This window comes from Muntiacus reevesi, chromosome 8 (assembly GCF_963930625.1).
Source record: "Muntiacus reevesi chromosome 8, mMunRee1.1, whole genome shotgun sequence".
In the NCBI taxonomy this organism is placed as follows: domain Eukaryota; kingdom Metazoa; phylum Chordata; class Mammalia; order Artiodactyla; family Cervidae; genus Muntiacus; species Muntiacus reevesi.
The window spans coordinates 51,360,770-51,387,209 of record NC_089256.1 but is presented as its reverse complement, the minus strand read 5'-3'; the positions used below and the strand labels follow the sequence as shown (position 1 = coordinate 51,387,209).

The window sequence follows — 26,440 nt, the reverse complement described above, 5'->3', positions numbered from 1 at the left end:
AAATACTAATCTCTACAAGGGTGGGCATACTACTTAAAATTTCAAGTCAGCTTAAGAAGACATACTCCAGGCAGAAGCAAAAGTGAAAACAGAAATTCCCCTTCAGGATGTCCCAGTTTGGGTTCCTCAGACTCTAAGCAAAGACTTAGGTTCAGTTAGTTTATTTGGGAGGCAAATCCATGAAGCAGAATCGAGGAAGCAAAGTGAGACAGGGTAGGGAGAAGAGCAAGGAAAGGTGAGTTAACAAGATAGTTTAACCATGAGCAAATAGGACTCAGTTCTACTAAGGGTCTTGTGATAAACATAGAATGCTGCGTGACAGGAACCTGGGGTACTTACCAGCCAGCCCCCACTCCTTACTGGTTGGGGGTTACCCTGTGGGGGTTCAACCTCCTGCACTTCCAAGCTGCCCTTTGTGAGGGCTGAGCAAGCTTCTGGGGTGCAGGAAAAGTCCTCCTGTGGGAAAGCAGGGAACACAGGGCTTGTGGCAAGCTGTCAGCCTGTACAGGAGCTGGGCTGCAGGCAGGTGGATGCCATGATGCCGAGGGATGCGGAGTGTGTGTGTGGGGTGGGGGTGGGGGTGGGGGCGGGCACCTGCAGAGACATCAATCTCTTACAAGCTGTACTTGCTAGAAAACTGATTTGGATACTATTGACAGTTGTTATCCACTCACGAACGTTTGACTTCTCAAAGGTACGTCTCTAGCAATGCCCTCACATTTATGCTTGATTTTCCACAAAGGTGCCCAAACAACTAAATGGGAGAAGGCTAACCTTTTCAACAAATGGTGATGGGTCTACTGGATATGCACATGTGAAAGAATTAAGCTGATCCACTTCCTGACTCACACTACCTACAAAAGTTAACTCTGGTCCAGAGACCTGAATTTAAAAGCTAAAACCCTAAAACTCTTCAGAAAAAAAATATGTGTATCTTAGTAATCTTGCATTTGGCAATACTTTAATTCTAACACCAAAGCACAAGCAACCAAAGAAAAAAGATAAATTTAGACTTCATCAAAATAGAAAAGTTGGTCAATGAGTATTTGTTAAACTGGTGAATAAAAAATTTTAAATTCCCCAGATAGAATACATTTTCAAAAATATTACAGTCAGTTAAAGGCAAGTCTTCTTAACTGTGAATTCATGAATTTTGGGGGGGTCTATGAATCTCTGGATACATTGTGCAACTTTGCATAGGTGGTAATGCACATTTTTCTGGAGAAAGTGTCCATAACTTCCATTAAATTTCCAAAACCATCTATGACACAAAAAAGCACATGCTCCCCTCTGGGGTGGAGACTCATGTAGACAGTAATCTTCAGTAGGTCATGCTCTCCACAGGGTTTGAAACTCACCCATGCCAACCCCCGTTCCAAGATCTGATATGCCTTCTGCCATATCAGGGGTGTAAGTTGGATATGTGTTTGAGGTTGAGTATCACAAATTTAATCATGTAGTAAAAAATTCAGCCATGTTTTAGCAAATTAAAATCATTTAAAGAATGTGAAATGTCCAAATAGCAATAAATCTATATGAGTCAATAAAAAACCCACCAAGTATCAATTGAACTTTAATATCTTTCCCCAAAATTCCCAATTTATAAATTACTATGCATTTGTGTATATATTTACACAAATATACATCATAAATTCCCTCATCTTAAATTCAGCCTTCCACAGGAGCAGGGTTCTGGGAACCTAAGACAACCGCTGGTCTGAGCTGGCGCTCTGAGGAGGCCCTTCGTCTTGATACCGGCTGCTGTGTGTGCCTCACAGGGGTCCACTCTATAATAGCACCACAGATGCACAGCAAAGGTGCCAGTTCTGCTGCAGTCCAAGTTCATGGATCCAGGTGCTTATAGAGTCTTCGGCTTTTCTCTTTTTTATTTCTGTTGCCATGTTTTTTCCAGGGCTTCCCAGCCCCCCTCTCAGAGCTCACAGCAGCTGCTGTCACCAAGCCACTCCCAGGCTTGTAGCCCATCACAGCCTGGACTCCTTTGGTCAGAGCTCTCACATTTTCCTAGGAAATAAGGGAAGATATTAATGGCAGTGTCAGCAATCTCCTTCAGAGGATACGCACAGAATTGCTTGTGGAGAACTCCAGGATAGTGGACTTCCATCTCCAACTGCTCTTCTTTCTCTCCGCATTCCCGAAATAAGTTTCTCAGAGTTTTGTCTTCAATTCATTCTGCCTTCAACTTTTGTTTAGTCTCATTGCTTCAAACACCATCTATAACAATACTCATAATACCAGCTATTTTCTGGAAATCTCTCTTGATATCAAAATTCTACTTGTGCAACTCAGTTAGTTAGAAGCTGACTCTACATTCTTTGTTTCGGCCAGTGGTATAAGAACCTGCTCAGCAGCCAAGATGACACACTCTCTTCTTATCTGTCACAACAATTAGGCACTGAGTTCTGTGGACTCCAGTCTCTAGAACTTCGTACATCTTCCCCTCTTATCCATCCCCACTGCTTTAACCCAGGGGTTCATTGACTTTTACTGGACCACTGCAAGACTCCTTGAATTCAGAGTCCACACCTATCAGAGTTCTCTAATTTGTATCTAAGTCCTGTCCTCACAGATCTCTGAAGGTTCCATGTAGACTGGGGAATCAAGTCCATATTCCCTCCAATGGCACACAGGGTCACCTGCAACATGGGTTCTGTGCCTATAAAGCCCACACTCCCATATCTTTTTGCCTCTGTTCACCAACTCCTTCAGCCTGGAAATTTCATCACTTCTTCTTCCCACTAACACATTTTCTTTTGTTTCTCAAAGTCTAGCTTAAATATCATTACCTTCTGTAGTTTGGCAAGGATGTGGAGAAATTAGAACCCTCATACATTGCTGGTGGGAATATACAGTGGTATAGCCACTCTGGAAAAAAGCCTGGCAGCTACTCAGACGGTTAACTATATAGCAATTCCAATGACTCAGCAATCCTACTCCAAAGTATACAGCCAAGAGAAATGAAATACATGTCCACAGAAAAACCTGCACATGAATGTTCACAGCAGCTGTATATACAAAAAGTGGAAACAACCCAAATATCCATCAACTGACAAATGAATAAACAAAATGTGGTATATTCTATTTAATGGAATATTACTTGGCAATAATAAGCAAATTATGTACAGATACATGAATGAACCCTGAAGCTATTAGGCTTAGCTAAAGCAGCCAGCCACAAAGGATCATACAGTGTATGATCCCATTTATATGAAATGTTCAGAACAGACAATCTATTTACAGATAAAGTAGATGACTGGATGGAAGGGGCTAGGTGAAGTAAGGAATGGGAAGTGAATGCTAATAGGTACAAGGTTTCTTTTTGGAGTGATAAAATGTTCTAAAATTGCATGGTGGTGATGGTTAACATAACTCTGTGAATATACCATAAACTATTAAATCATATATTTTAAAAGGGTGAATTCAATGATACGCAAATGACATTCCAATAAAGCTGTTACACCAAGTGTATTGGATCAGAAGTTAAAGAAAAACTTTAAAACTCACCTGATGGAAAAAAGTTTTATCCACTACATTTTCAATCTGATGTGCCTTTTTATTTCTAACCACCTGCATTTTTATTTCCCCACCATTCACTTTTTTCTCCAGGAGTCGCTGGTGTTGGTACTGAAAGGTCACAGGATCTCTGCCAGGAGGAGGATGACAGTACAGGAGTTTACCCTGCAGAGACAACACATGTGGTAACAGCGCATCCTCAGAGCATCTGTGTGAAGTTCACAGAAGTAGCCTCTCCCCAGGGCGCACTGATGGAACTTTCTTCCTTTTGACAGCCGAGCTGAGTTCTGGTCACTGCGACTAGAGAAGTCCAGACACCTAGACAACGATCCTTAGTGTTCTAGAGGCCTCACCCTTCCACAGTCCTAACTTAGAATGAAATCTTTCTTCTCTGTGCCCCTAGAGTCTTGTTTAACGTACTCTTCAGTCCAAGTATGTGATTACATTGGGTTGGCCAAAAAGTTGTTTGGGGTTTTTCTGTAACATCTTATGTAAAACCTGCACAAGCTTTTTGGTCAATCCAAAACTTAATGTGGTAGATGGTGGTTCAGTCGCTCAGTCGTGTCTAACTCTGCAACCCCATGGACTGCAGCCCACAGGCTCCTCTGTCCCTGGGATTGTCCAGGCAAGAATACTGGAGTGGGTCGCCATTTCCTTCTCCAGGGGATCTTCTGACCAAGGGATTGAACTGGGTCTCCTACATTGCAGGCAGTCTCCTGCATTGTACGTGGATTCTTCACTGACTGAGTCACCAGGGAAGCCCTATACTTAATGTGAGTATTTTCCAAAATAAAATCCAGGATGCAGTTGGATAGTGTGGCTGCACTAATAGGGACACTGGGCCTAATGCCATTCTTCACTAGGTGCCAAGTTTCCTCTCTTTACAATATATACATATAAAGACTTTTTTTAACTCATTTTCCCCATCCTCCACCTAGACAGCATATTAAAAAGCAGAGACATCACTTTGCTGACAAAGGTCTGTCTAGTCAAAGCTATGGTTTTTCTAGTAGTCATGTATGGATGTGAGAGCTGGACCATAAAGAAGGCTGAGCCCCAAAGAACTGATGCTTTCGAACTGTGGAGTTAGAGAAGACTTTTAAAGAGCCCCTTGGACAGCAAGGAGATCAAATCAGTGAATTCTAAAAGGAAACCAACCCTGAATATTCACTGGAAGGACTGCTGCTGGAGTTGAAGCTCCAATACTTTGGTCACCTGATGCAAAGAACTGACTCACTGGAAAAGACCCTGATGCTGGTAAGGGGGTGAAAGAGGATGAGGTGGATCAGAGACTCAACGGACATGAGTTTGAGCAAACTCCAGGAGATGATGGAGGACAGGGAAACCTGGCGTGCTGCAGTCCACGGGGTCGCAGAGTTGGACACAATTGAGCAAATGAACAACCACCACCACCACTACCCCATCCTTCACAGATTTACAAATGGCAAAGAATAATTAATAATTCATCCCTATAAGTATTCTATTAACTATTTTCTTCCTAAATTAAAAAAAAAAACAAACATGGCTGCCCTCTTTTATTTCTGTGCCCCCAAAGCCCCACTGATGACATACTGAGAAGAGGGGGGAATAAAGTGACATCCTCACAGCCAATTATTATACCCCCCTGTAATACTTTTTGTGGAAAGAAATAGCTTACTACTAATAATAATAATAAAAACTACCGGGCTAATTTTACACTAGGCACAGAGCTAAGTGGTGTTTGTGTATATGGGGGTGTCTGTCTCCAACTCATATACACCATTCTCATTTATTTCCCATAGTAATCTCATGAGATAGGTACTATGAACTCCTATTTTGCTGATGAGAAAAACCCAAAACTCACCATGTCCTCACTGTAACAGAAAAATAATAGCTCACAGACTTACATACTTTATCACCTTTGCTGGTAACAGATATTCAGAGATGTTCATCTATTTCATATCACGTCAGTCCTTTCTATGTTTTATATGATGCTGGCTCCCCCGATCAAGAGTACAATTCCAGTTATAAAACAGTATCAAAGAGAAAATATCTCCTTTATAACCCAGCTGGTTGCCATTACCCTAACCACATGCAATGGAAAAAGACCTACTTATTCGAGAGGAACAAGAGGCAGGGTTCACTTACATTGACATAATCCTTCAGGATGTAGCGCGCAGATCGAGGCTGGTCTGGCTGTCCATGTGCTGTCATGAATCCTCGCATACCTATAGGATGAATGAATTTTGTAAAACCTAAGTTAGAAGACATTGAAACAAAGAACCTTGAGGTAATGGAAATCTAGCCTTTTCTGTTACTACACTGCATTCTTATTCTATCTTAAAAAAAAAAAATCAATTAACAATGTAGAAAATACTTTGGTTAGCATTACAAATACAGCTGATAATCCAGGACCAACTATACTGGTACACCTGCTCTTTTGCCAAACACCGAGCAGCATGTGACAGACACATTCAGTCTCTCTCTACTCCAGTTATTTCTTCAATCTCTTCCATTTTAAACACTGATTCAAGGAGGCTACTTGTAGAATGATATGGTGTCATTATCAGCAAAACCAAAAGCAATAGATCAAGTTTTCTTATTTAATGATATACCTACACTTTTTTCAGTTTCCCAAACATACAACAAAGATTCCTTTAATACTAATTCAATTAAAAGGGAACACCAGAGCACAGCTGGTAACAACACAGGCTTTAGTTGACAGGTTAAAAACCCAGCTCCTCATCCTAGCTCTATGTTGGGTCCTTTAGTTTAGAAGAAAGTAGTTACAACTATACACAAAAAAATACATTCAGGAGGAGGAAAATCTAAAAATTAAAAAAAAGAAATTATAGGAAAACAGTTTTTCCCAAGTAAAACACCAAACCCAACAAAACTAAAAAGGAAAAAAACTATTGAAATCATTGACTTCCATAGGGCTAAAGAAAATGTACATCAGGAAAAACATTTGAAACACAGGTAGCAAAGAATTGCTATAAATCATTAAGACACAAACAAATGATGCATAGAAAAAAGTGATTCTTAGAAGATAAAATGGTTAACAAATATATGGACAGATGATGAATTGTACTAGTATTTTAAGAATGTTTAGGCATGTGTTTTTACAAACTGGCTTTGTCCTCACTTTGTGATTTATCAAAGAGAATTAGATGAAAAATTTGAGAAGACTCATACTACTTTCAGTTTTACTTGGATATCAAACCAGATGGAAAGTCTGATACAAAGTCTACTTTTCCCCATCTTTCAGGCCAGCACAAGTGAGAGATGGATTAGGAAATAAACCTGGGTTCTCACTGAGGCTATGCCACTGACCAGACACCACCCTGGGTAAGTCATTTCATGCTCGGAGTTCAGATTACTTGTCACAAGGAAAGGGAGATAAAAGATGGGGAAATCTTTAAGATCCCTTCTTGTCCTATGATTTTGTGACTATATCAGTCTTACCACAAGTGCTTAATATCCATCCTCTTTAAAATATCTCAACTAAAAAAAAACAAACAAACAAAAAAACCAACTCAACTAAGGCAAAAATTTAAGGTCTGATTTAACTGTGGTTTTTATCAAATCACCTTTCTCTGCCAGTAAACACTTAAATAACCCAAACTCTTTCCTGGCTGAGGGCAATTTCTTGAAAGGCAAGATACATACACATGGAAATTTTTTAACACTGCTATTTCTTTAGGTAGATATAGGTCTTTCCAGATTAAAGTTTGTGTTTAAGATAAATAAATCATAGTCAATTGGAGAAATGACAAAGATAATTCACATGTGTGTGTATGCTAAGTAGCTTCAGTCGTGTCTGACTTTGTGCAACCCTATGGACTATAACCTGCTAGGCTCCTCTGTCCATGGGATTCTCTAGGCAAGAATACTGGAGGGAGTTGCCATGCCCTCCTCCAGGGGATCTTCCCAACAGGGAATGAATCCTCACCGCTCATGTCTCTTGCACTGGCAGGCAGGTTCTTTACCACTACCACCACCTGGGAAGTTTCTACATGGAACTCCCATGAAGAAGAGCCAATAAAGCCTCAGATCAGAACCCCAACATCTACACTTGGGTATAAGGCCTCCTACAGGAAAGGGCCTGAGACCACGAAAGCCTGGGAAGACATGTCTCCCAGGCACTGATTTCTATGGTGAAAACCTGGGGAAGAGGTGAGGAATATAGTACACCTCCTTCTCTAACTCTAAAAAGCACCTAACATGAAGTAAAATACCACTCAGGCAGCAGTCGGCTCCTCCTCCTCTAATGCAGGACCCTGAAACCACTACCAAGTCAGCTACCTGGAAGCTACTCTGCAGGCAAGACCAATAGGACCACAAAAATATCAACCCTGAAAGATGACAAATGCTAAGGGAAAATTCTGAATTTGTATCTTTGCAGGGTACTTCTGTCAGTAATTACACTGTTATTTTTTTGTTCACATTTTAAAATAAATCACCGCTCACATCCATAAGCCGTCAGCAGTTCTTCTGATGTTGGAGGTCGCTGGGGATCTTCATCTTCTCTAGGCTTTATGATGTCAATGCCGTAAGTAGCTTCTAAAACATGTCTTGGAATATTCTGGCAAACATAAGCTTGTCAAGGAATCTACTTCTCTGAACTGACCCCCCTCTTCCTCCCCATGGCATCTTCTAAGAACACTGTATTTCAGCACTATGGTGACAAAAAACTTTCCACCTCTCCAAAGAAATATGATTATTCTTAATTTTAAAAGACTTTCAGTCCCTCTTTTAAAAAAAGCCTTATGCACCAATGATTACCTCCAAATGTATCCTTTAAAAATATTATCTCTGAAACAGACTTCAAGATGACACATTTTTACCTAAATACACTACAGATTTGTGAGATGATCCTAATTCAGAGACAAATCACACAATCTTTGTTTCTAATCCTTACAATTATGTAAGGAAGGATTATTTTTTCCTCTCCTGTTTAATTATTCAGATTTTTCTGAAGATCCAATGTACACAGAACAACCACAATTTTGGCACAGCACCAAGGATATTAGTGATACAGGTGGGACATGATCTCTCATCTGGTCAATTGGGAGGATTCCACTGCAAATCATCTCAGCTTTGGTAGAGATAAAGGATGGCATCACCAGGCCTGGGCAGTCACACAAGCAGAGGCCAGGTTCTACATAGAGAGTCTGAAGGACAAGTAAGGGGGTTATGCTGGACACACAGCATGGGAAGGGAAAGAAGAGCAGCACAAGAGTGGCAAAGAACTTCAGAAAATACTCAGAGGGAGGAACTGTCTGAGGAGTAAATACAAAGGCTGATGCTGTAGAATACCTGAAAATGCTTGGTGTGACCAGGTGTAGCAGACACAGATACCTTCTTGTTGCCTAGGATGGTGTTGATTGTTGAACTCTTACCAACGTTTGGATAGCCCACCTAGAAGGGAGTCAGACGGAATGTCTACAGTAAAAGTTGGCAATCATCACAGGATGCCAAAAGCCTACCCTGTCTAAAAAGCCTGCATCACAGGATGCCAAAAGCTTACCCTATCTAAAGGAAAGAACACTGGACCAGAGGGCAGAAGACAACCTTAAAAGTTTTCATTCTGGTATCTCTTGTAAGTCACAAGACATGTAGGGATTAACTGGGAGACTGTAGAAGGTAATACGAACAGAGGTGTAACCAGTTGAAGCCTTGAGAAAGTTCATTCTTTGAGTTGGGCTGTCTGTCACACATGGCCTGCTCCCACAACGCCCATGGGCAACAAGAAGTCTTCAGTGTTCCCTATGACACCAGGGCCTGACTGGTCTCTGGGGTTCCAGTGCAGTGGGAATACAGACCCTCACGAATCAATTTTATGACATAGCTCATCTTACCAGTCCAACAGTAAGTTGTCCATCCTTCACCCTCTGTCCAGAGTGCAGCTGCTTAAAGACCTCGAGTAACTCCTGCTTTGATACCAAGTGACTAAAATTGTGTATTTGCCTCTTCGGCGGGGTTTTCCTTTCTTGAGCCTCAGAATCCAGAGTATGGGCCTCCTTGCAGTCCTGGCCACAGGCTTCCTCATCAGGGCTGCTGTCATCTTCCAAACACGTCTGCCAGTCCTCCTCCTCCTCCTGACAGTCCTCATACTCACTCTCTTCTTCTTCACTACTGTCAACTGCACCAAGTGAAAGATGTTCAGTCTCTTCGTGTAGAATTTCAGCTTCGTCGCAACTGGAGTTTTCAAACTCGGCTGTGATAGCTTCTCCAGAGTCTCCGTTTACTTCTTCCTGATGAAATAACAGAAACCACAAAAGTTCAGAAGTGTGTAACAACTGCACTTTTCACTCTGGTAAAAACACTCAGAGTTGGTTATCTAAGATGAACAGAGGACAAAAAAACATTATGAAGAGGAAAGGTGAAAAGAAGGAGATGAGATAACATGAGGATATAACTGAACTATCCACAGTGGTGCCCTCCAGAGAGGTGGACCTTCATATCACACATATTTGTATTATTTGAACAAATAACATCTATTACTTTTCTAGTAGATAGCTCTTGTCTATGGCTATACTACCATGAACACCTTGATCTTGTCTAATAGATAACTCTTTTATCTATTAAAAAAAAAAAGTAAGAGTTTAGAAAAGCCTGTGTCAAGCTGAATTCCTTGGCAGTACTTATGCAATGGGCTATAGAATAAAACGAAAGTATTCTCATTAACAGTAAAACAGTTAATATTCTCTTCTCTGCACAAAGCAAGAAGGGTATAATTTATAATTAATATAAATTTTCACTTTCAAAGACAGTGATTTTCATAGTTAAGGAAACTATTCTTTTATAACTATCTTTAATAAATCATAGCATCATGGAGCACAGGTCCCTGTGTGTGAAATATGAGAGCAACAAAACAACTCTGTGCATGGAAATTATTCGGTGAACAATGACTTCTTTTGGAAAGAGAATGGTAAAAATGATTTACAATTCAAGGGTATATTAACCCTTCTGGATGAATTGCAGGTTGGACTCAAGATTGCCAGGAGAAATAACAACCTCAAATATGCACATGATACCACTCTAATCACAGAAAGTGAAGAGGAACTGAAGGGCTTCTTGATGAGGGTGAAAGAGAAGAGTGAAAAAACTGGCTTAAAACTCAACATTCAAAAACTAAGATCACGGCATCTGGTCCCATCACTTCATGGCAAAAAGATGGGGAAAAATGGTAACAGTGACAGATTTTACTTTCTTGGGTTCCAAAGTAACTGCAGATGGTGATTGCAGCCATGAAATTCAAAGATGCCTGCTCCGTGAAAAAGCTATGACCAATCTAGACAGCATATTAATAAGCAGAGACATTACTTTGCTGACAAAGGTCTGTACAGTCACAGCTATGGTTTTTTCCATTAGTCATGTATGGATATGAGAGTTAAACCATAAAGAAGGCTGAGCATCAAAGAACTGATGCTTTTGAACTGTGGTGATGGAGAAGACTTTTGAGTCCCCTGGACAGCAAGGATATCAAACCAGTCAATCCTAAAGGAAATCAACCCCAAATATTCATTGGAAGGACTGATGCTGAAGCTGAAACTCCAATACCTTGGCCACCTGATGTGAAGAACTGACTCACTGGAAAGACCTTGATGCTGGGAAAGAGAGAAGGCAAGAGAGGGGGACAAAAGAGGATGAGACAGTTGGATGGCATTATCGACTCAATGGACATGAGTTGGAGCAAACTCCAGGAGACAGTAAAGGACAGGGAAGCCTGGCGTGCTGCAGTCCATGAGATCACAAAGAGTTGGACATGACTTAGCAACTTAACAACAATCTTTCTGAACTCTTACAGATAATAAAGCAGAAATACAACAATTCACAGTATTACCAATTCTTATCAACAAGGGTGAATTGATTTAGATTTAGAAGTGATGCAAACCTATCATTTCCAAATAATCTAGTGTTAGAATGAGTAGCGACTGCAGGAGAGGGCATAATAAACTCAGTTAAATAGGTATCCTACATTTTAGGAAAGAAAAAAAGTCAGGGAGAAGAGGTATGATTTCACTGTCATTTCAGGAGACTCAGAAAGAAACTTGGAATTGGAGCAATTTCTGTAATAAAGGTCACAAAGTCACTGCGTACTATTCTGAACCATTTAAAAGTATGAAAGAGGCAGAACACAATAATGTGAACTGAATATGGGTATTTGCTAGGAAAACTAAGGCTTGAAGCAGATTAGGTTCAGGAAAAATGATAAATGCAACAAAAGGACTTTGCAATAGTTACATCAAAAATTAAAAGAAAGAAGGGACCAATTGAAAAAGTATATACAGCTCCCGTGCTAAGACTAGCGAGTGAGGCACTCTCAGACTCTATACAACTTTCTGCCTAACATTTTAAAAAAGTATGTGTCTTCAGAGAAAGCAACTTTGCAACTTACTTTTCTGTAGGTCATCATACTACCCTACTACTTAGGGAAAAAAGAAATAAAGCTCCACAAATCAACAATAAGAAAAAACAAACAAAGCACACTTAACAGAAACCGAAATCTTCCTCCCTGAAGCCCAACCCGAGAAGTCTCCAGTTACCTTAGAGTTAGCCATCAGCTGAATGGCTTCAGCCAAAGCTGACCAGAAAATGACCTTCACGTTTTCTTTTTCGAAGAATTCAGCCCAGGCACTCCGCTGCTCGATAGTCAACAAGTCTGCCTTATTCACCAGAATAACATTCTCCTTGTTGTCATCAATGGTTTTCACATAACATTCCTAGGCAAGACAAAGATATTCAGATATCTCTCCAAATGGAGAAAAATTTGGCTAATTATACTGAAGACCCCTTTCCCTAGTCCCTTTTAGTTATTACTAAAAGGTCTTACTGTCACCAGTTTAAAACAGTCCTAATATGAAAGATTTTTAATCATGGTACATGATTAAATCCATGCTATGGATACCTTCAGCAGGCTTTGAAAAGAAGTTAGGTCACATATGCTTACAAACTCTTCACAAAAAAAACTAAAGGGTAAAAAGGAAATGCTTTCCTGCCCTGTTCTTATTTCTTTAAATTATACAGTTTCTTTCAAGCAAAGATAAATAATTGCGTTTAAAAAAAAGATTTGTCAGTCAGCAGGAACTATTTTCAAGCCAAATGATGACAGTCAATAATCTTACAAAAAATATTTTTGAAGTCTAAAAGGAAAATAAGACCCAGTGATCAAGTTAACCCCAAGCATAGCTTTTCATTAGGAAATACCCTAAAAATATTGAAAGCTGAATTAGTAAGGGTTTCCCCATTTTGAATTTTGTTATTCACCAGATTTTAAAATAACGGTCCTGCTGTGGTCCTCAAACAGAAACAGGAACACTTCATGTGTTTTCAGTCTTATTAATTCAAAGCCTGTATCGCCTCATTTCTAGTGATACTCACACCTTCATGATGACCCCCTGCAGTATTTTACAAACTTAGATCATTTGTAGAATACCACAGAAGGTAGTAACTATGGTGTGAGAAGAGAAAGCTTAGTGGGATGAATGGACTAGGCATACGCCAAAATCAGCAAAATGCTACTTCATTTACTTAAAATTCTCTTAAAAAATGAGACACACTGGCAAATGCCTCTGAACAGAGTGGCTTCTAAACTAAAAGCTAGAAAGTTCAAGTGTTTGTGGCTTCCTGCAGATGGAAACAGCTGTCTGAAGAAAACACGTCTAAAGGGTCCCACTACGCAAGCTCCTGGCCTTGGGAGGAGCGGGAGACCTGACAGAACAGGGTGAAAAGGTCGGCTTAGAGCCACTGCTGGCAGTGATGCTGTTCTCCCACTGCTGCTACAAGGACTTTAAGTTTGAATCTTGTCACGTTTTACTTACCAAATCCTCACACCTAAACAGGAGTGGATTTCGAGCATCTACTATCTGGACCACGATATCACTGAAAAACACATGTGAGACATGCCAATCACTGTGAAGTGAAAGGAAATAGTATTGAGAGCAAACATTTTCCATGTTAGGCACTGATATATTTAACTTTCAATAGGTACAATTATCCCCAGTTTATATGTGAAGAAACTGAAGCTTGGAACAGCTAAGTGGCCTATTCAAAGCCACAAGGTACTAAGTGATTGAGTTTGAAGGCGAACTCAAGCACTCTGGACCAGAGATCATGCTATAATCATAACATTTTCCTGCTCTCAATATGCTAAAATTTTTAACTATACCTTCTAGTAATCTCTCCTGGAAAGATTAAAGAGTTATTCCGAAGACTTCAATCCAAGGTGATGTCTACTATATACTCAGCACACAGTCTACACTTGTGTTAAGTAAGGCCTAAAAAAGCCCTAATATATCACCTGATCACAGCTGCCACTATAAAGCCTATAAACCTCACTTAAACCCTTCTGACATCTAGCAAATCATCATCCACCAGTTTCAAGAATGTGCTTAAATGAAAAAATTCAAAACAGCGAAGTATCAACCTAAGTTGCCATGGTGAAGCAGGAAATGATGAATGCAACCCCTTTCATCACACAGAAGATGGAGCAATATGAAAACTTCCCGTGCAGACAGCAAGTCCCTCGAATTCCTCACAAAGGTAGCGGGGACCAGCAGGCCAGCACTGCATGAATACTACACTTCTCCAATAGGATCCTCCCTGCCTTCAGCCTCTGCGGTTAGGAAAGATGCTGTGACCACCGCTGGGAGGGAACAAGCTGCGCATGTACCAGCATCTTCCAGCAGTCTCCCAATCCATGTCTGGTTCGCTCTTCTGGAGTAACTCCTATGCAACTATGCTGAACACCAAGGAAATGTGTCAAATGAAGGCTACCATTCAGGGCAGGGCTTTTGACAAATCTGGGTCTGCATTTTCCTTCAGAATAAATTTCCAGCATAATCTTGTGAGTAAAGGAACTCACAAACTTGCTAATTTATGACAAGATGCTTAAAAAGTTCTCTAGTTAAGTGGGTCCTAGTATTTCCTTCTTTAAGGTAATATCTACTGCTTTCCATCTGTAAGGATTTAACAGTAAATGCAAAAATGACTGCAAAAAAACGGACAAAGTCTAATGAATCAAAGTCCATAAACATTATGTCTACCTGCCAAACAGGCAGAAAAGAATAACCAGCTTAGACACACCAGTAAGAAAAGAAGACAAGTTTAAGATGGTTTGCTTCATGTACTGAATTAAGATGCAGGGCAAAGTGCCAGTTATGTGCTAGGAAGTGTTGATGCAACGCAATGGAAATACCTTGTCTGACTGGAAGCAGCATTCTGCCCTCTGTGCCTCGGCAGTTTCCTGCATTTCAATGAAATGTTATACACCAAATCCTTTCTGATAACTATTCTTGAAATTAAAGAGGCAGATGACATAGCTAGTCTGTTACCAAACAGGAGACACCTGCTGTTTTACAGAACATATCAATAAATATTTCCTGTTAAGAGACACGGCAGGAGTTACTTTATTGACGTTTTTATGTAATTCACATCCACGTCCATGTGATAGAGCAACAGAACAAGCAATGCTGTAATCCAGTTGAAGCTACAAGTTTCAACAGGTCCAGGCTTGCTCTGGGAAACAAACAGCTTATCTAGGGGCATAAGGGCCTTCCTGTTAAACATGGAAGAATTCATATGGCTACCTTTGTTCCCTCTCAAGACCTACAAAAATGAAAGGCTGGAACTCATTAGAACGAAAAGAAAGAAGAGCAACTCAGAAAGTCAGCCAATGAGAAGCAGGCCTGTTCACACTCCAGAGCTCTGAAGAAGCTCAGGATCAGAAGCATCAGATGCAGTTTTTGAGACAAGGGCGAGGTATAGGGCTAAAATCACTCTGAACAGGGAGTGATTAGGTCCATTCCCTTGTTCCATTCAGCCAGGCAGCCACACTTCACCCCACAGCCCCTCAGACCCCTGTCTCAATGACAGAAGGCCAGGCTTTATTGTGGAGAAGATGAACCTGAGAGGTTCCAGAACTAGGACCTCAAGCATAGGAGAAGGTGGGAAAGAGATGCCATACTGAAGAGAAGAGGATTAACCTAAGTCTACACATATCCCAAATGGTGGAAAGGCCCAGCCTCTGTGTAGTATATTATCACCTTTACCCCGTTCCTGGTGGACGATCATGCTTCTCTTTAAGAAACTGACTGATCCTAGGGAAAACACCCATAGATACTAATATCTTAGGGAATCCCAACAAAATAAAATTGATCTCTGCTCATTCACCATAAAGAGAAGTTCACCTGGTGGAAAATCACCCAAACAGAAGTCCTGTCAATCAGCCTTGTAACACTTTGTTTTCTTAAATATGAACAGATGGCAAACATCACTTGACACCTGTGAAGAGCCTCTTACACAAAAGTCAGAAACCAGAATAAGGAAAAAAAGAAATGTGGAAAAAGATAGACAATATATGAAATAGGAGAAAATCTAGAATTAAAAAATTAACTAAGAACGTGCAGATGGGGGCATTCCCTCAAGGTTGAAGTTTCAATATTTCACATTGTTACCAATTCTATTTGGAAATAAGAAACAGCATTTTCAGTAAGAAAACAGGCGTTTTCAGCAATATACACTCTAACTGCATGAAGGAGAGATCAGTCCACTCCAGTCCCCAAAAGAACCATATTGGGTCTTTCTAAGCCCCATTCAAACCTAGGTTAATCTAAGAGGTCAGCATGGAGCCTGGCAATTAGCAGCAACCTTCCCCTTCCTTCAGGCTTAGAGATTTGCCTTAATATTCTCATCCCAGCCCAATGATCCTCTCTACCTGAGGGAGCAAGATGGGTTGGAGGCATCTAAGTGACTTTTAAGAAAAAGAGATAATTAACGTTATCATAAAATTCATCCTTTTAAAAGTATACAATTTGGTGATTTTTAATACAGCCACAGTTCAGAAGCATCAATTTTTCGGCGCTCAGCTCTCCTCACAGTCCAGCTCTCACATCCACACATGACCACTGGAAAAACCACAGTCTTGACCAGACGGACCTTTGTTGGCAATGTCTCTGCTTTTTAATATGCTGTCTGGGTTGGTCATCACTTTCCAAGGAGTAAGCATCTTTTAATTTCATGGCTGCAATCACCATCTGCAGTGATTTTGGAGCCCCCAAAATTAAAGTCTGACACTGTTTCCACTGTTTCCCCATCTATTTCCCATGAAGTGATGGGACCAGATGCCATGATCTTAGTTTTCTGAACTGTGGTGTTGGAGAAGACTCTTGAGAGTCCCTTGGACTGCAAGGAGATCCAACCAGTCCATCCTAAAGGAGATCAGTCCTGGGTGTTCATTGGAAGGACTGAAGCTGAAGTTGAAACTCCAGTACTTTGGCCACCTGATGGGAAGAGCTGACTCATTTGAAAAGACCCCGATGCTGGGAAAGATTGAGGGCAGGAGGAGAAGGGGATGACAGAGGATGAGGTGGTTGGATGGCATTATCGACTCAATGGACATGAGTTTGGGTGGACTCCAGGAGTTGGTGATGGACAGGGAGGCCTGGCATGCTGCGGTTCATGGGGTCGCAAAGAGTCAGACACGACTGAGCAACTGAACTGAACTGAACTGACTGAATACAGCCACAAAGTTGTATAACTATCACCACTAATTCCAGAGGATTTTCATCACCTTAAAAAGAAATGTAAGTGACTTTTACAAATTTAATCCAAGTCCTTTTTCTTGGTAATAATGCTAAATATGCTAATATCCTTTCCCAAGAATCCCAGTGAAAGCATCCTGTTTCCTAATATTCTTACTGGGTGTATTTTATAGATTAACCACACACACACACCCCTACCCCATGAAGGCTCGTTGTTAAAAGCATCATTTCAAATATAAGGTTCATTTAAGGGGTCCTTATAAATAATTCATACACTCTTTTGACAAAAATAAAAAACCTTTAGCAATAACAAAGAATGAGATTGAAGAAAGTTGATTCATCAATTTCTAACAATCAGGACATGGCAATGATCAAAAATCTCCTATTCTCAACTTATTAAAGTCATTCTCTTCTTTTCAAATCCCAGTTGAAACAAATCACTCCTAAATTCCTCAATACTACTAACTGTTCCTTCTTCTGCTCTGACTCTGCACATGATCCTTTCATCTGTAACACAGTAGGACTCACACTCCATCTTGTATTTTACTAGGGATTTCATCAACTTAGTGCAAGGATTGCATTTCAACTATTTGTGTGCCCCTGGTGTTTGACCTCTCCCCATAACACATTTGCTCTCTGCAAGTAGACACCAAACTTTTTTTATACTTGTATTTTCCATGTTCCTAGTATGAATTTGTATTTACTTGCTAAAATAACTATAGGTACTTCACAACTCAACTTACAGAAAACAATAACCATTATTTTAAGTTTATCAATGTGTTTATTAATAATAACCCCCCCCCCCATTTTAAAAGAAATGTAGGATCACAGTTTCAGTTTTTATAGTAATTCTCAGTAGCCCTTTGTAAAGCTTGATCCTGTTCCTTTAACCCCTCCCTGGGCTCACAAACATATATAACATGCAAATCTATCGTAACACCACCACCACCACATCCTCCTTACACAAAAAGAAAATGGTAATCTACCTTCTCTCAATCACCCTCCAGAGTTGGCGCCAAAAGTCCAAATTTCTTTCAAATGGTGTCAATATCAGGTTTTGTTCCTCTTCCAACCTGGTTTCAGAATGAGAAGTTTATATTTCTGCTAGATTTTGATAGTTAGGTTTCAAGTAATATAAATACTCAAATTCATTGCATTACAAAATAAGCACACAAATACTGTCAAATGATTTTTACATCCTTTCTGTTGAGTTAATATGCAAATGAAATTTAAATTTTCTACTTAAGCTTTTAAGTTCTAGAGGTTTATCCATCATGTTGGAAGAAGGCTCCAGGGAGCAGTGATCAACTCCAGAGTGACAAACAGCAGGAAAAGGATATGAGAAGGAGAAAAGGCCAAGAATGCAGCAAGGAACCCACAACCTTTGTGTAAGGAAACACATGCACAAAGCAATGTGGCTTGCACACACACCAATCTGCACATGTAAGATGAAATCTACCATTTCTCTTTAAAAGAACAAAGCCTTAAAAATGCAAACAGCAATGCAAGCACACCAACATGCCTAACTCAAAATTTCAAGAAAATTCTTCATGGAGGTGAACACTCACCGGACAAGCTGACGTCTCCATCCTAGAAAGTTATCTTTCTCTGCCTGTTTGAGTTCTTCTGGACTAGTTTTTTGGTCCCACTTTGGTCTGAAACAATCATAAAGTAAAAAATAAACAACCCCTCATGAGTTACCAAAATAGAATAGGATAACTGAATTTAATAATGGCAGTTGAGAAAAGAAAGCAGAAAAAAGTGAACACCAAATAAAAATTTTATATTTAGTGGTTTTGTTATGCCTTTTAATATCCTGCATTTTCACTCAACTCACCTCCTTGGTATACACAGGAACTGTTTGTTTTCTTCATGGAGTTTCTTAATTCTCTGGTTCTCCTCAAAAGATAGTAGTCCAGTTCTGGCCTCAGGAGGCACAAATTTGATATTAAGCTTCTCTGTCCATGGGGGGAGAAAAGTACTACTATTTAAGAGGCAGTATAGAGAGTGAATTCATTACTTAGAATACTAAAAATATGAGCACCTAAAACAGAATTTAAGCTTTCTTGATTTACATAGATTCCCCTAACCTTGAATAAATTATAATTTTCAAAGGAAGTTTTCTACCAAAAAAAAAAAAAAGATCTTTACTAAATGTTTTAAAAGGTCAACCACTTTTTCAAGTACTGATTTTTATAAAACTCCATATGCTAAATGCATTTCTTGAAAACAGAAACAAGAGGAGTGGGAAGTGACTGCAAATATTCATTACAACCAGTCTCCTCATTTTACCCATGGAGAATAATTTTAAGCCAAAGGGACTGAGGGGAAAAGCAAAGTTCAGAAAGGAGACTCACTCCAATCAGAACTGGTGAGTTACTACAAAGCTAGAATTTACATAAAACATTTATCAGTTCAGTTCAGTCGCTTAGTTGTGTCCGATTCTTTGCGACCCCATGAACCACAGGACGCCAGGCCTCCCCGACCATCACCAACTCCTGGAGTCGACTCAAACCCATGTCCATTGAGTCAGTGATGCCATCCAACTATCTCATTCTCTATGGTCCTCTTCTCCTTCTGCCCTCAATCTTTCCCAGCATCAGGGTCTTTTCAAATGAGCCAGCTCTTCCCATCAGGTGGCCAAAGTACTGGAGTTTCAGCTTCAACATCAGTCCTACCAATGAACACCCAGGACTGATCTCCTTTAAGATGGACTGGTTGGATCTCCTTGCAGTCCAAGGGACTCTCAAGAGTCTTCTCCAACACCACAGTTCAAAAGTATCAATTCTTTGGCACTCAGCTTTCTTTATAGTCCAACTGTCACATCCATACATGACCACTGGAGAAACCATAGCCTTGACTAGACGGATTTGTTGACAAAGCAATATCTCTGCTTTTTAATATACTGTCTAGGTTGGTCATAACTTTCCTTCCAAGGAGTAAGTGTCTTTTAATTTCATGGCTGCAATCACCATCTGCAGTGATTTTGGAGCCCAGAAAAATAAAGTCAGCCACTGTTTCCCCATCTATTTGCCATGAAGTGATGGGACCGGATGCCATGATCTTAGTTTTCTGAATATTGAGCTTTAAGCCAACTTTTTCACTCTCCTCTTTCACTTTCATCAAGAGGCTCTTTAGTTCTTCTTCACTTTCTGCATTATAAACACTCACAATCAAGCTGTACAAGAATTTAAAGGAATAAAACAATACCCAGTGTATGTAAAAACCAGAGGCCTCTGCTCTAGGCTCTATCCCAAGTTGCTCCAGGCCTCTCTACTGCACCTTTCCACAACCACCTAGTCTCTGGGGCAGGTGACTTCAGTGAGATAAGCACTTGGAAGCCAGCTACACTTCTTACCAAAATGCCAAGAGGAGATCCTATTCAAGGATAACAGGTCATCTTTAGCAATGGTTCTCTTCTTCTTTAGGCAAAGACGGCAATCTACCACCCTCATGTGACCACCAATACTGGACAGTCCAGTCACCCAGAGTACATACAGCCTCCAGTCACCATTCTCATCATGTCATCCTCAACCACCAGTCAGAACACTCACCCCTCTAACCCCATACTTGATCATTCTTTGACATTAATTTCTCCTTCCAATGGTGACCTCCCACCCAATGTTCCCACTTTGCTTGGTCCAAGCTCTGTAAATCCCTCTAGCCCCTTGACTCTTTTCTCTTCTCCCAGTCCACCATCTAGCTTATAGCTTCACTTCTTTCTCTATTTGGCTAAAACCACAGAGTATACCCATTCCACACTCTGAATGAACATCAAATTCCTTAGTGCACTGCAGCTGCTCCCAAATCTCAAATCTTAGGGAGAGTCAACTACCCATTCCTGTTCTCATCTCAGTAGCCATAAGCAGTAAGCATGTGATGGATGATGCAGCCACCTGTCTCTGAACTGCTTTCACTACCAACATTTCTGATACCAAATGTATGGGTTTTCTCACACCAACAACCAGTTTTCCAACTCTCCAGACACCAACTGGGTGTCCTACAATTCAATTCTATTCTGACACTATCAAGAGACTGCCCCCACTTCAGATGCCAAATCTGCAAATAGGTTTTTATGGAGGCCTCATTACACAGGCGCCACTGTTAAATAGTTGGGCACTGGTGATTAACTCAATCTCTAGGACATCTCCCATTCCCAGAGGTTGGGGGAGGAGTTTTGGAAAGTCCCAACTCTCAAATCACAGGGTAGGTTCCTGTGGTAATCAGCCCCCCGGCAGAAGCACTGTCCATCCTTCTCACAGCAACCTCAGGTCACCTCATTAGCATAAACTCTAGCAAGGCTGATAAGTGAAAGTGAACGTTGCTCAGTTGTGTCCAATTCTTCGCGACTCCATGGAATTCTCCAGGCCAGAATACTGGAGTGGGTAGCCTTTCCCTTCTCCAGGGGATCTTTCCAACCTAGGGATCAAACCCAGGTCTCCCGTATTGCAGGAGGATTCTTTACCAGCTGAGCCACAAGGGAAGCCCAAGAATACTGGAGTGGGTAGCCTTATCCCTTCTCTAGCGGATCTTCCCGACCCAGGAATCAAACCGAGGTCTCTTGCATTGCAGGTGGATTCTTTACCAGCTGAGTTATCAGGGAAGTCCAACCCAGTAAGGTTGAAAGGGGCTTATTATGAATAATAAAGGACACTCCTCTTGCCCCTACCACTCAATAAATCACCAGGGTTTTAGAAACTCTTGCATCAAATCAAGGCAACAAAAATGAAGACCAAATATAAATGCACTACTTTTTATGTCACAATATCATATCTTCTGCTTATTTGCTGAGTACGGCCTTTGCCATCTTTTAAAAGTGAAGAGCTCCCAGTGAACATTTAGCATTTTTCATTGTTCTGCACCCCTTTGTTAAGGTCAGGGATCCATGAGAACTAGTTTAAAAACCATGGACCATCATCCTATTCAAAAGTGCACTATGTACACGTATACACACCCACGACACACACAAGTACGATGCTGCCTGCAATCTGAGGGGTTCATGGACAGCTGAAACTTGTAGTCTCCAGGTTAAGAATCCCTGTTCCCGAGCGTCCAGAAGACAAGTGTCGTCTGAAGGCCAGAGAATTGAGGAAAATCCTATCATTAAATAATTCTAAGGAAAAGGGAATTAATTTCAAGGAGGGATTTTTATGGATTTTTTGAAAGGCTGATGGAAATTTCATTATAGAGGTACGAGTGGATCAAGTCATCGGTCACCAGTGATTAACTTCATCTCTAGCTCCTCTCCTTTCCCTCACGCTCACGTCAGTGTCTTCAGTTGTGTCCAGTTCTCTGGGACCCCATGGACTGCAGCTCTGTCCAGGTTCCTCTGTCCATGGGCTTCTCTATGCAAGAATACTGGAGGGAGTTGCCATGCCCTCCTCCAGGGAAGTGATCAAACCTGCATCTCCTGCACTGCAGGTGAATTCTTTACCACTGAGCCACCAGGGAAGCCCCCTCTTCTGAGTGGGACTGAAAATTCCAACCTTCTGATTATGTTTACACTGCTCAGAAGACCAACCCATATTCCGAAACTATTTAGGAGTACTCATTAACATGCAAAAAAGACACTCTTCTTCACTTCCTCCAGCCCCTCTACAAAGTCTGGTTTAGTCTAACCACGAACAGCTTTGTTTCTGTTCTTTTCTCTATTCTTCTCTTTACTACTATTTCAGCCCTGGCCTGGTTCGCTTGCTGGACTAAAGAAACAGTCTCCTAACTGGTCTTTCTTGTTCAAAATCCATTGGTGATCTTTCAAAAAATATACTTGCTTCCCACTTCAGTCAGTCAGTTCAGTCACTCAGTTGTGTCCGACTCTGCGATTCCATGAATCACAGCACGCCAGGCCTCCCTGTCCATCACCAACCCCGGAGAATACTCAAACTCATGTCCGTCGAGCTGGTGATGCCATCCAGCCATCTCATCCTCTGCCGTCCCCTTCTCCTCCTGCCCTCAATCCCTCCCAGCATCAGGGTCTTTTCCAATGAGGCAACTCTTCGCATGAGGTGGCCAAAGTACTGGAATTTCAGCTTCAGCATCAGTCCTTCCAATGAACACCCAGGACTGATCTCCTTTAGGATGGACTGGTTGGATCTCCTTGCAGTCCAAGGGACTCTCCAACATGAGTCTTCTCCAACACCACAGTTCAAAAGCATCAATTTACTCAGAACCCTCTAAAGACACCTTTAAAGACCTCATCCTTTCCTGGACGTGGCCCTTCCCTCCTCCCTAAGTGTTTGTTCACTGCCTCTTGCACCCATATATTTTAAGCACCGTGAAATTTCTTCTAACCATTTTCTGAACAAAGCAGGCTGGTGCTCAGATCTTAGCTTGAAGTGCTCTGCCTGCTTGTGTGTAACGTCCTGCATCATCTCACCTGTCCTGCTAACATCAACTCATCTTTTAAGGCTCAGACCCGGGGTAAAGAGCTCCCTGACCAGCCCCAGTTTTCCTTCAGATAGAAATGGACACCTTTTATTCATCTATTATCACTCTGCTACAGACTCCTTTTACAGCACCTAAGACAAAATTCTGTAGAAATAAAAATTTGTCTTATACAATACTATACTTTCAGTAGGCACACAATACCTGAACCAGTTAGGGGTTCAATAAAAGCATTTTGAGCAAATGAACAAGTTTGCTAAACAACATAACAGTTATAACAACAGAAGAGCAACAGAAATAGCAGTTTATAAGGGTATCTCTGTGCCAGGTAGTTTGCTAAATGCTTAGAAAACACACATAAACACACACACACACAAAACCACAAACAAACCAAAAACAACAAAAAAGGGCAAGCAGTGACTTAAACAAATTATATGCATGGAAAAATGCACTACAGTGTGTGACAAGTACTTAAATTTAATTCAGGATTTTGCTTCCAACAATGGTAGCAGGAAACATTTTCTGGTAAAAGCTGGTTACTGTTCACTATAATGAGAACTGGTCTCTTCCCTGATGAGAGACTGAGTTTCTCGAATTTGACATGATAGATAACCAGAGGCTTTTTAGAGCTGAATTTTAAAACTGTGGCACATTTTGTACTTCCCTGCTGAATTCAACTGACCCATCCGCACTGCTCCTGGGATATCTGCCTTTGGGTTAAAAACAGCTCCCTTATGAGTTTAGGAAGATTGGCAAAACACCCCCAAGTAGACTTACTTGTATCTAGTCAGCAAAGACAGAAATGTGTTGGAGGCACTCAGCAACAACTTACCAGCTACAAACTCTGTTCCTGCAAGTTCCGCAGTGGCAAGGAAGTCATCCAGGGAACTCTGTTCAGTCACGGACTGAAGATTAAGTCGACCCCAATCATAGCCATCGTTGAGTTCACTTGTGTGCAGCTATGAGTAAAACACAGGAGGATAAGATAGCTGCTTTCTTCTGCTCCTTACATCCAAACAAATGCTATGTTCCCAAAGAATGTTCTATGGCCTTGAGGGTGGTGTCAGCTCTTTTAGTCAACACTAGTAACACTTAACATTTAAATGAGCACTTTCTTACCTCATGATAGTTATTTTCCATTTACTTTCTTATTTAATTTTCAAAATCTTTTGAAATAAACTTCATATCTCTATCAGGATTAAATTGGATAGAATAAATTGCCTATAGTCATAAGCTAATAAGTGGCAGAGGTATTTGAATCTAAACTCATATACCATATACTCTGGTTCTGGCAGTCACTGTTGGTCAACTTTTTTAGACAGACACCCACAGTAAGAAATACATTTCACACAGTGACTCAAATGCTGTGAGATACTGAGATGTTGTGTATCATTCGATAAAGTAAAGTGAAAACAAAAGAATCCTGAAAGTTACCTTTATTACATTTCACACAACGTGGTATTTTCTTGAGTTTTATTCTGTGGGATGAAAAGCTTTGCTAGTTGCCACTTACTGAACTGATTCCAGACACACTTCAGTTTTATAAGATAAACACCATCCTAATCTACATGCTCTGTACAGGTACAAACAAATGAAAATAACTGAAGATTAAAAGGCTAGGTGGTTTGCCCAAAGGCCACGGAATCAGCAAAAATCAGGGTAAGGATTAGAATCTAGTTCTTTACTGAGAACTTGTGAATTCTCAAACACTTCGAGGAATGAATGTCAAAATGACAATTACAAATCAATCAAACCACTTCATCTGCTCTTCAAAGATCCTAAAACTATGACCGTTTCCAGACACAGGAAGCTACTAGGCTCGCCAAACTTTGGAGAAATGCTGTCCAGCTCTGAGTAATACCACTAGGGAATAAAAAAAAAGTGAAGCACGAATCTGAGTTATTTTGTACTTCTGCTACCAACCAGAGGCTCTTGGAGGATCAATTCTTTAGACAAACGAATACAACAAGAAGTCGTTTTTGTGTCATTCCTGTACAGAAACTTCCAAATGCTTCCACGGCCTACAGGATAAATATAAAACTTTAGCCCTGGTTTTCAAGATCTCACTCCGACCTCATCACATTAGCCTCCACCTCTGGGCCCTGTGTCTTGCTAGGAGGGCCTGTTTCTCGGCCTGGGCGATTCTAACGGTCTTGAGCATTTGCGCATTTCAGTATCCGAGAGGGGATGGGGGTGGGCCTAGAACGGATCCCCGCCGTTATCGGGGGCGATTGTATTCATTCCTAGAAACCCTATTTTGGCATCATTTCCTTTGGAATATTTCCCTGAGAACCCTGACCGTAAATTTCGCTGCGTTCAGACTCACAACTAGGCAGAAAGACTGAGAAAGACAACGTTTTTACCCAGGAGTCAGTGTGGCGGTGGCTACGGCTCCGTTGAACTTGCTGGCGTATAAGAGTCCGGCCAAGGGTCCCACCCTCTGGCGCTCTCCTCCGACCCATGCTTGTCCAGTAGACCGACGAAAAGCAGCAAGCAAGAGTCACGCCAGTTTTCTGGGTGTTCAGGAGCGCTATCTCCGGAAGTGACGTATGTGCGAGCTCAAGTGGTTAAGGCCCGAAGTCGCAGGGAAACAATAATTTGCCTCAAATCTCCACTTATATATCTCACATTTGCTACTACGATAGAAAGTAAATGCAAAAAGTGGCCTCATAACTTAATTTTCAATATATATTCCTCAGAATATCTCAAAGTTGGATAAAGCGATTCGATTAAACGAATGGTACCTTCTAAATTTGTGCATCGATTTTTAGTGTTCGGGGTACAACTAGGAGACTCGGAAAAAAGTGGCCGGACATATTTGCGGTGGGAGCCACGCCTCCGGTTAATTTCGTCAGGAGGAGGCGGAGACTTGGGTGAAGGGTGTTCCTGCAGCGCTAGGTGGCGTTGCTTCCTGGCGCTAATTTTCGGCCTAGTGTTGTAGGGTGTGGCTTCACCGCTGTCACGCCTGGCAACTAAAGAGCTTTGTGTTTACTTGGTCT

At 41.0% G+C, this 26,440-nt stretch overlaps 1 protein-coding gene across 2 annotated transcripts; it reads right to left on the bottom strand.

Annotated features, from left to right (window-relative positions):
• Positions 1-1,090: 1,090 nt before the first annotated feature.
• On the bottom strand, positions 1,091-25,965 carry LSG1 (large 60S subunit nuclear export GTPase 1). Of its 2 annotated transcripts, none has more exons than XM_065942813.1 (14): positions 25,805-25,965; positions 24,274-24,400; positions 18,895-19,015; positions 18,626-18,712; positions 18,044-18,130; positions 13,338-13,428; positions 12,063-12,239; positions 9,372-9,767; positions 8,830-8,931; positions 8,532-8,684; positions 7,981-8,095; positions 5,659-5,738; positions 3,523-3,696; positions 1,091-2,022 (listed from the first exon to the last, which is right to left on the bottom strand). In XM_065942813.1, exons 1-14 carry the CDS (start codon positions 25,901-25,903, stop codon positions 1,843-1,845), a joined length of 1,989 nt encoding a protein of 662 aa, XP_065798885.1. In that variant the 5' UTR covers positions 25,904-25,965; the 3' UTR covers positions 1,091-1,842. The 2 variants fall into 2 exon arrangements, with proteins under 2 accessions (XP_065798885.1, XP_065798886.1); XM_065942814.1 differs by having other exon boundaries at positions 1,094-2,022; positions 13,338-13,398.
• Positions 25,966-26,440: the final 475 nt, after the last annotated feature.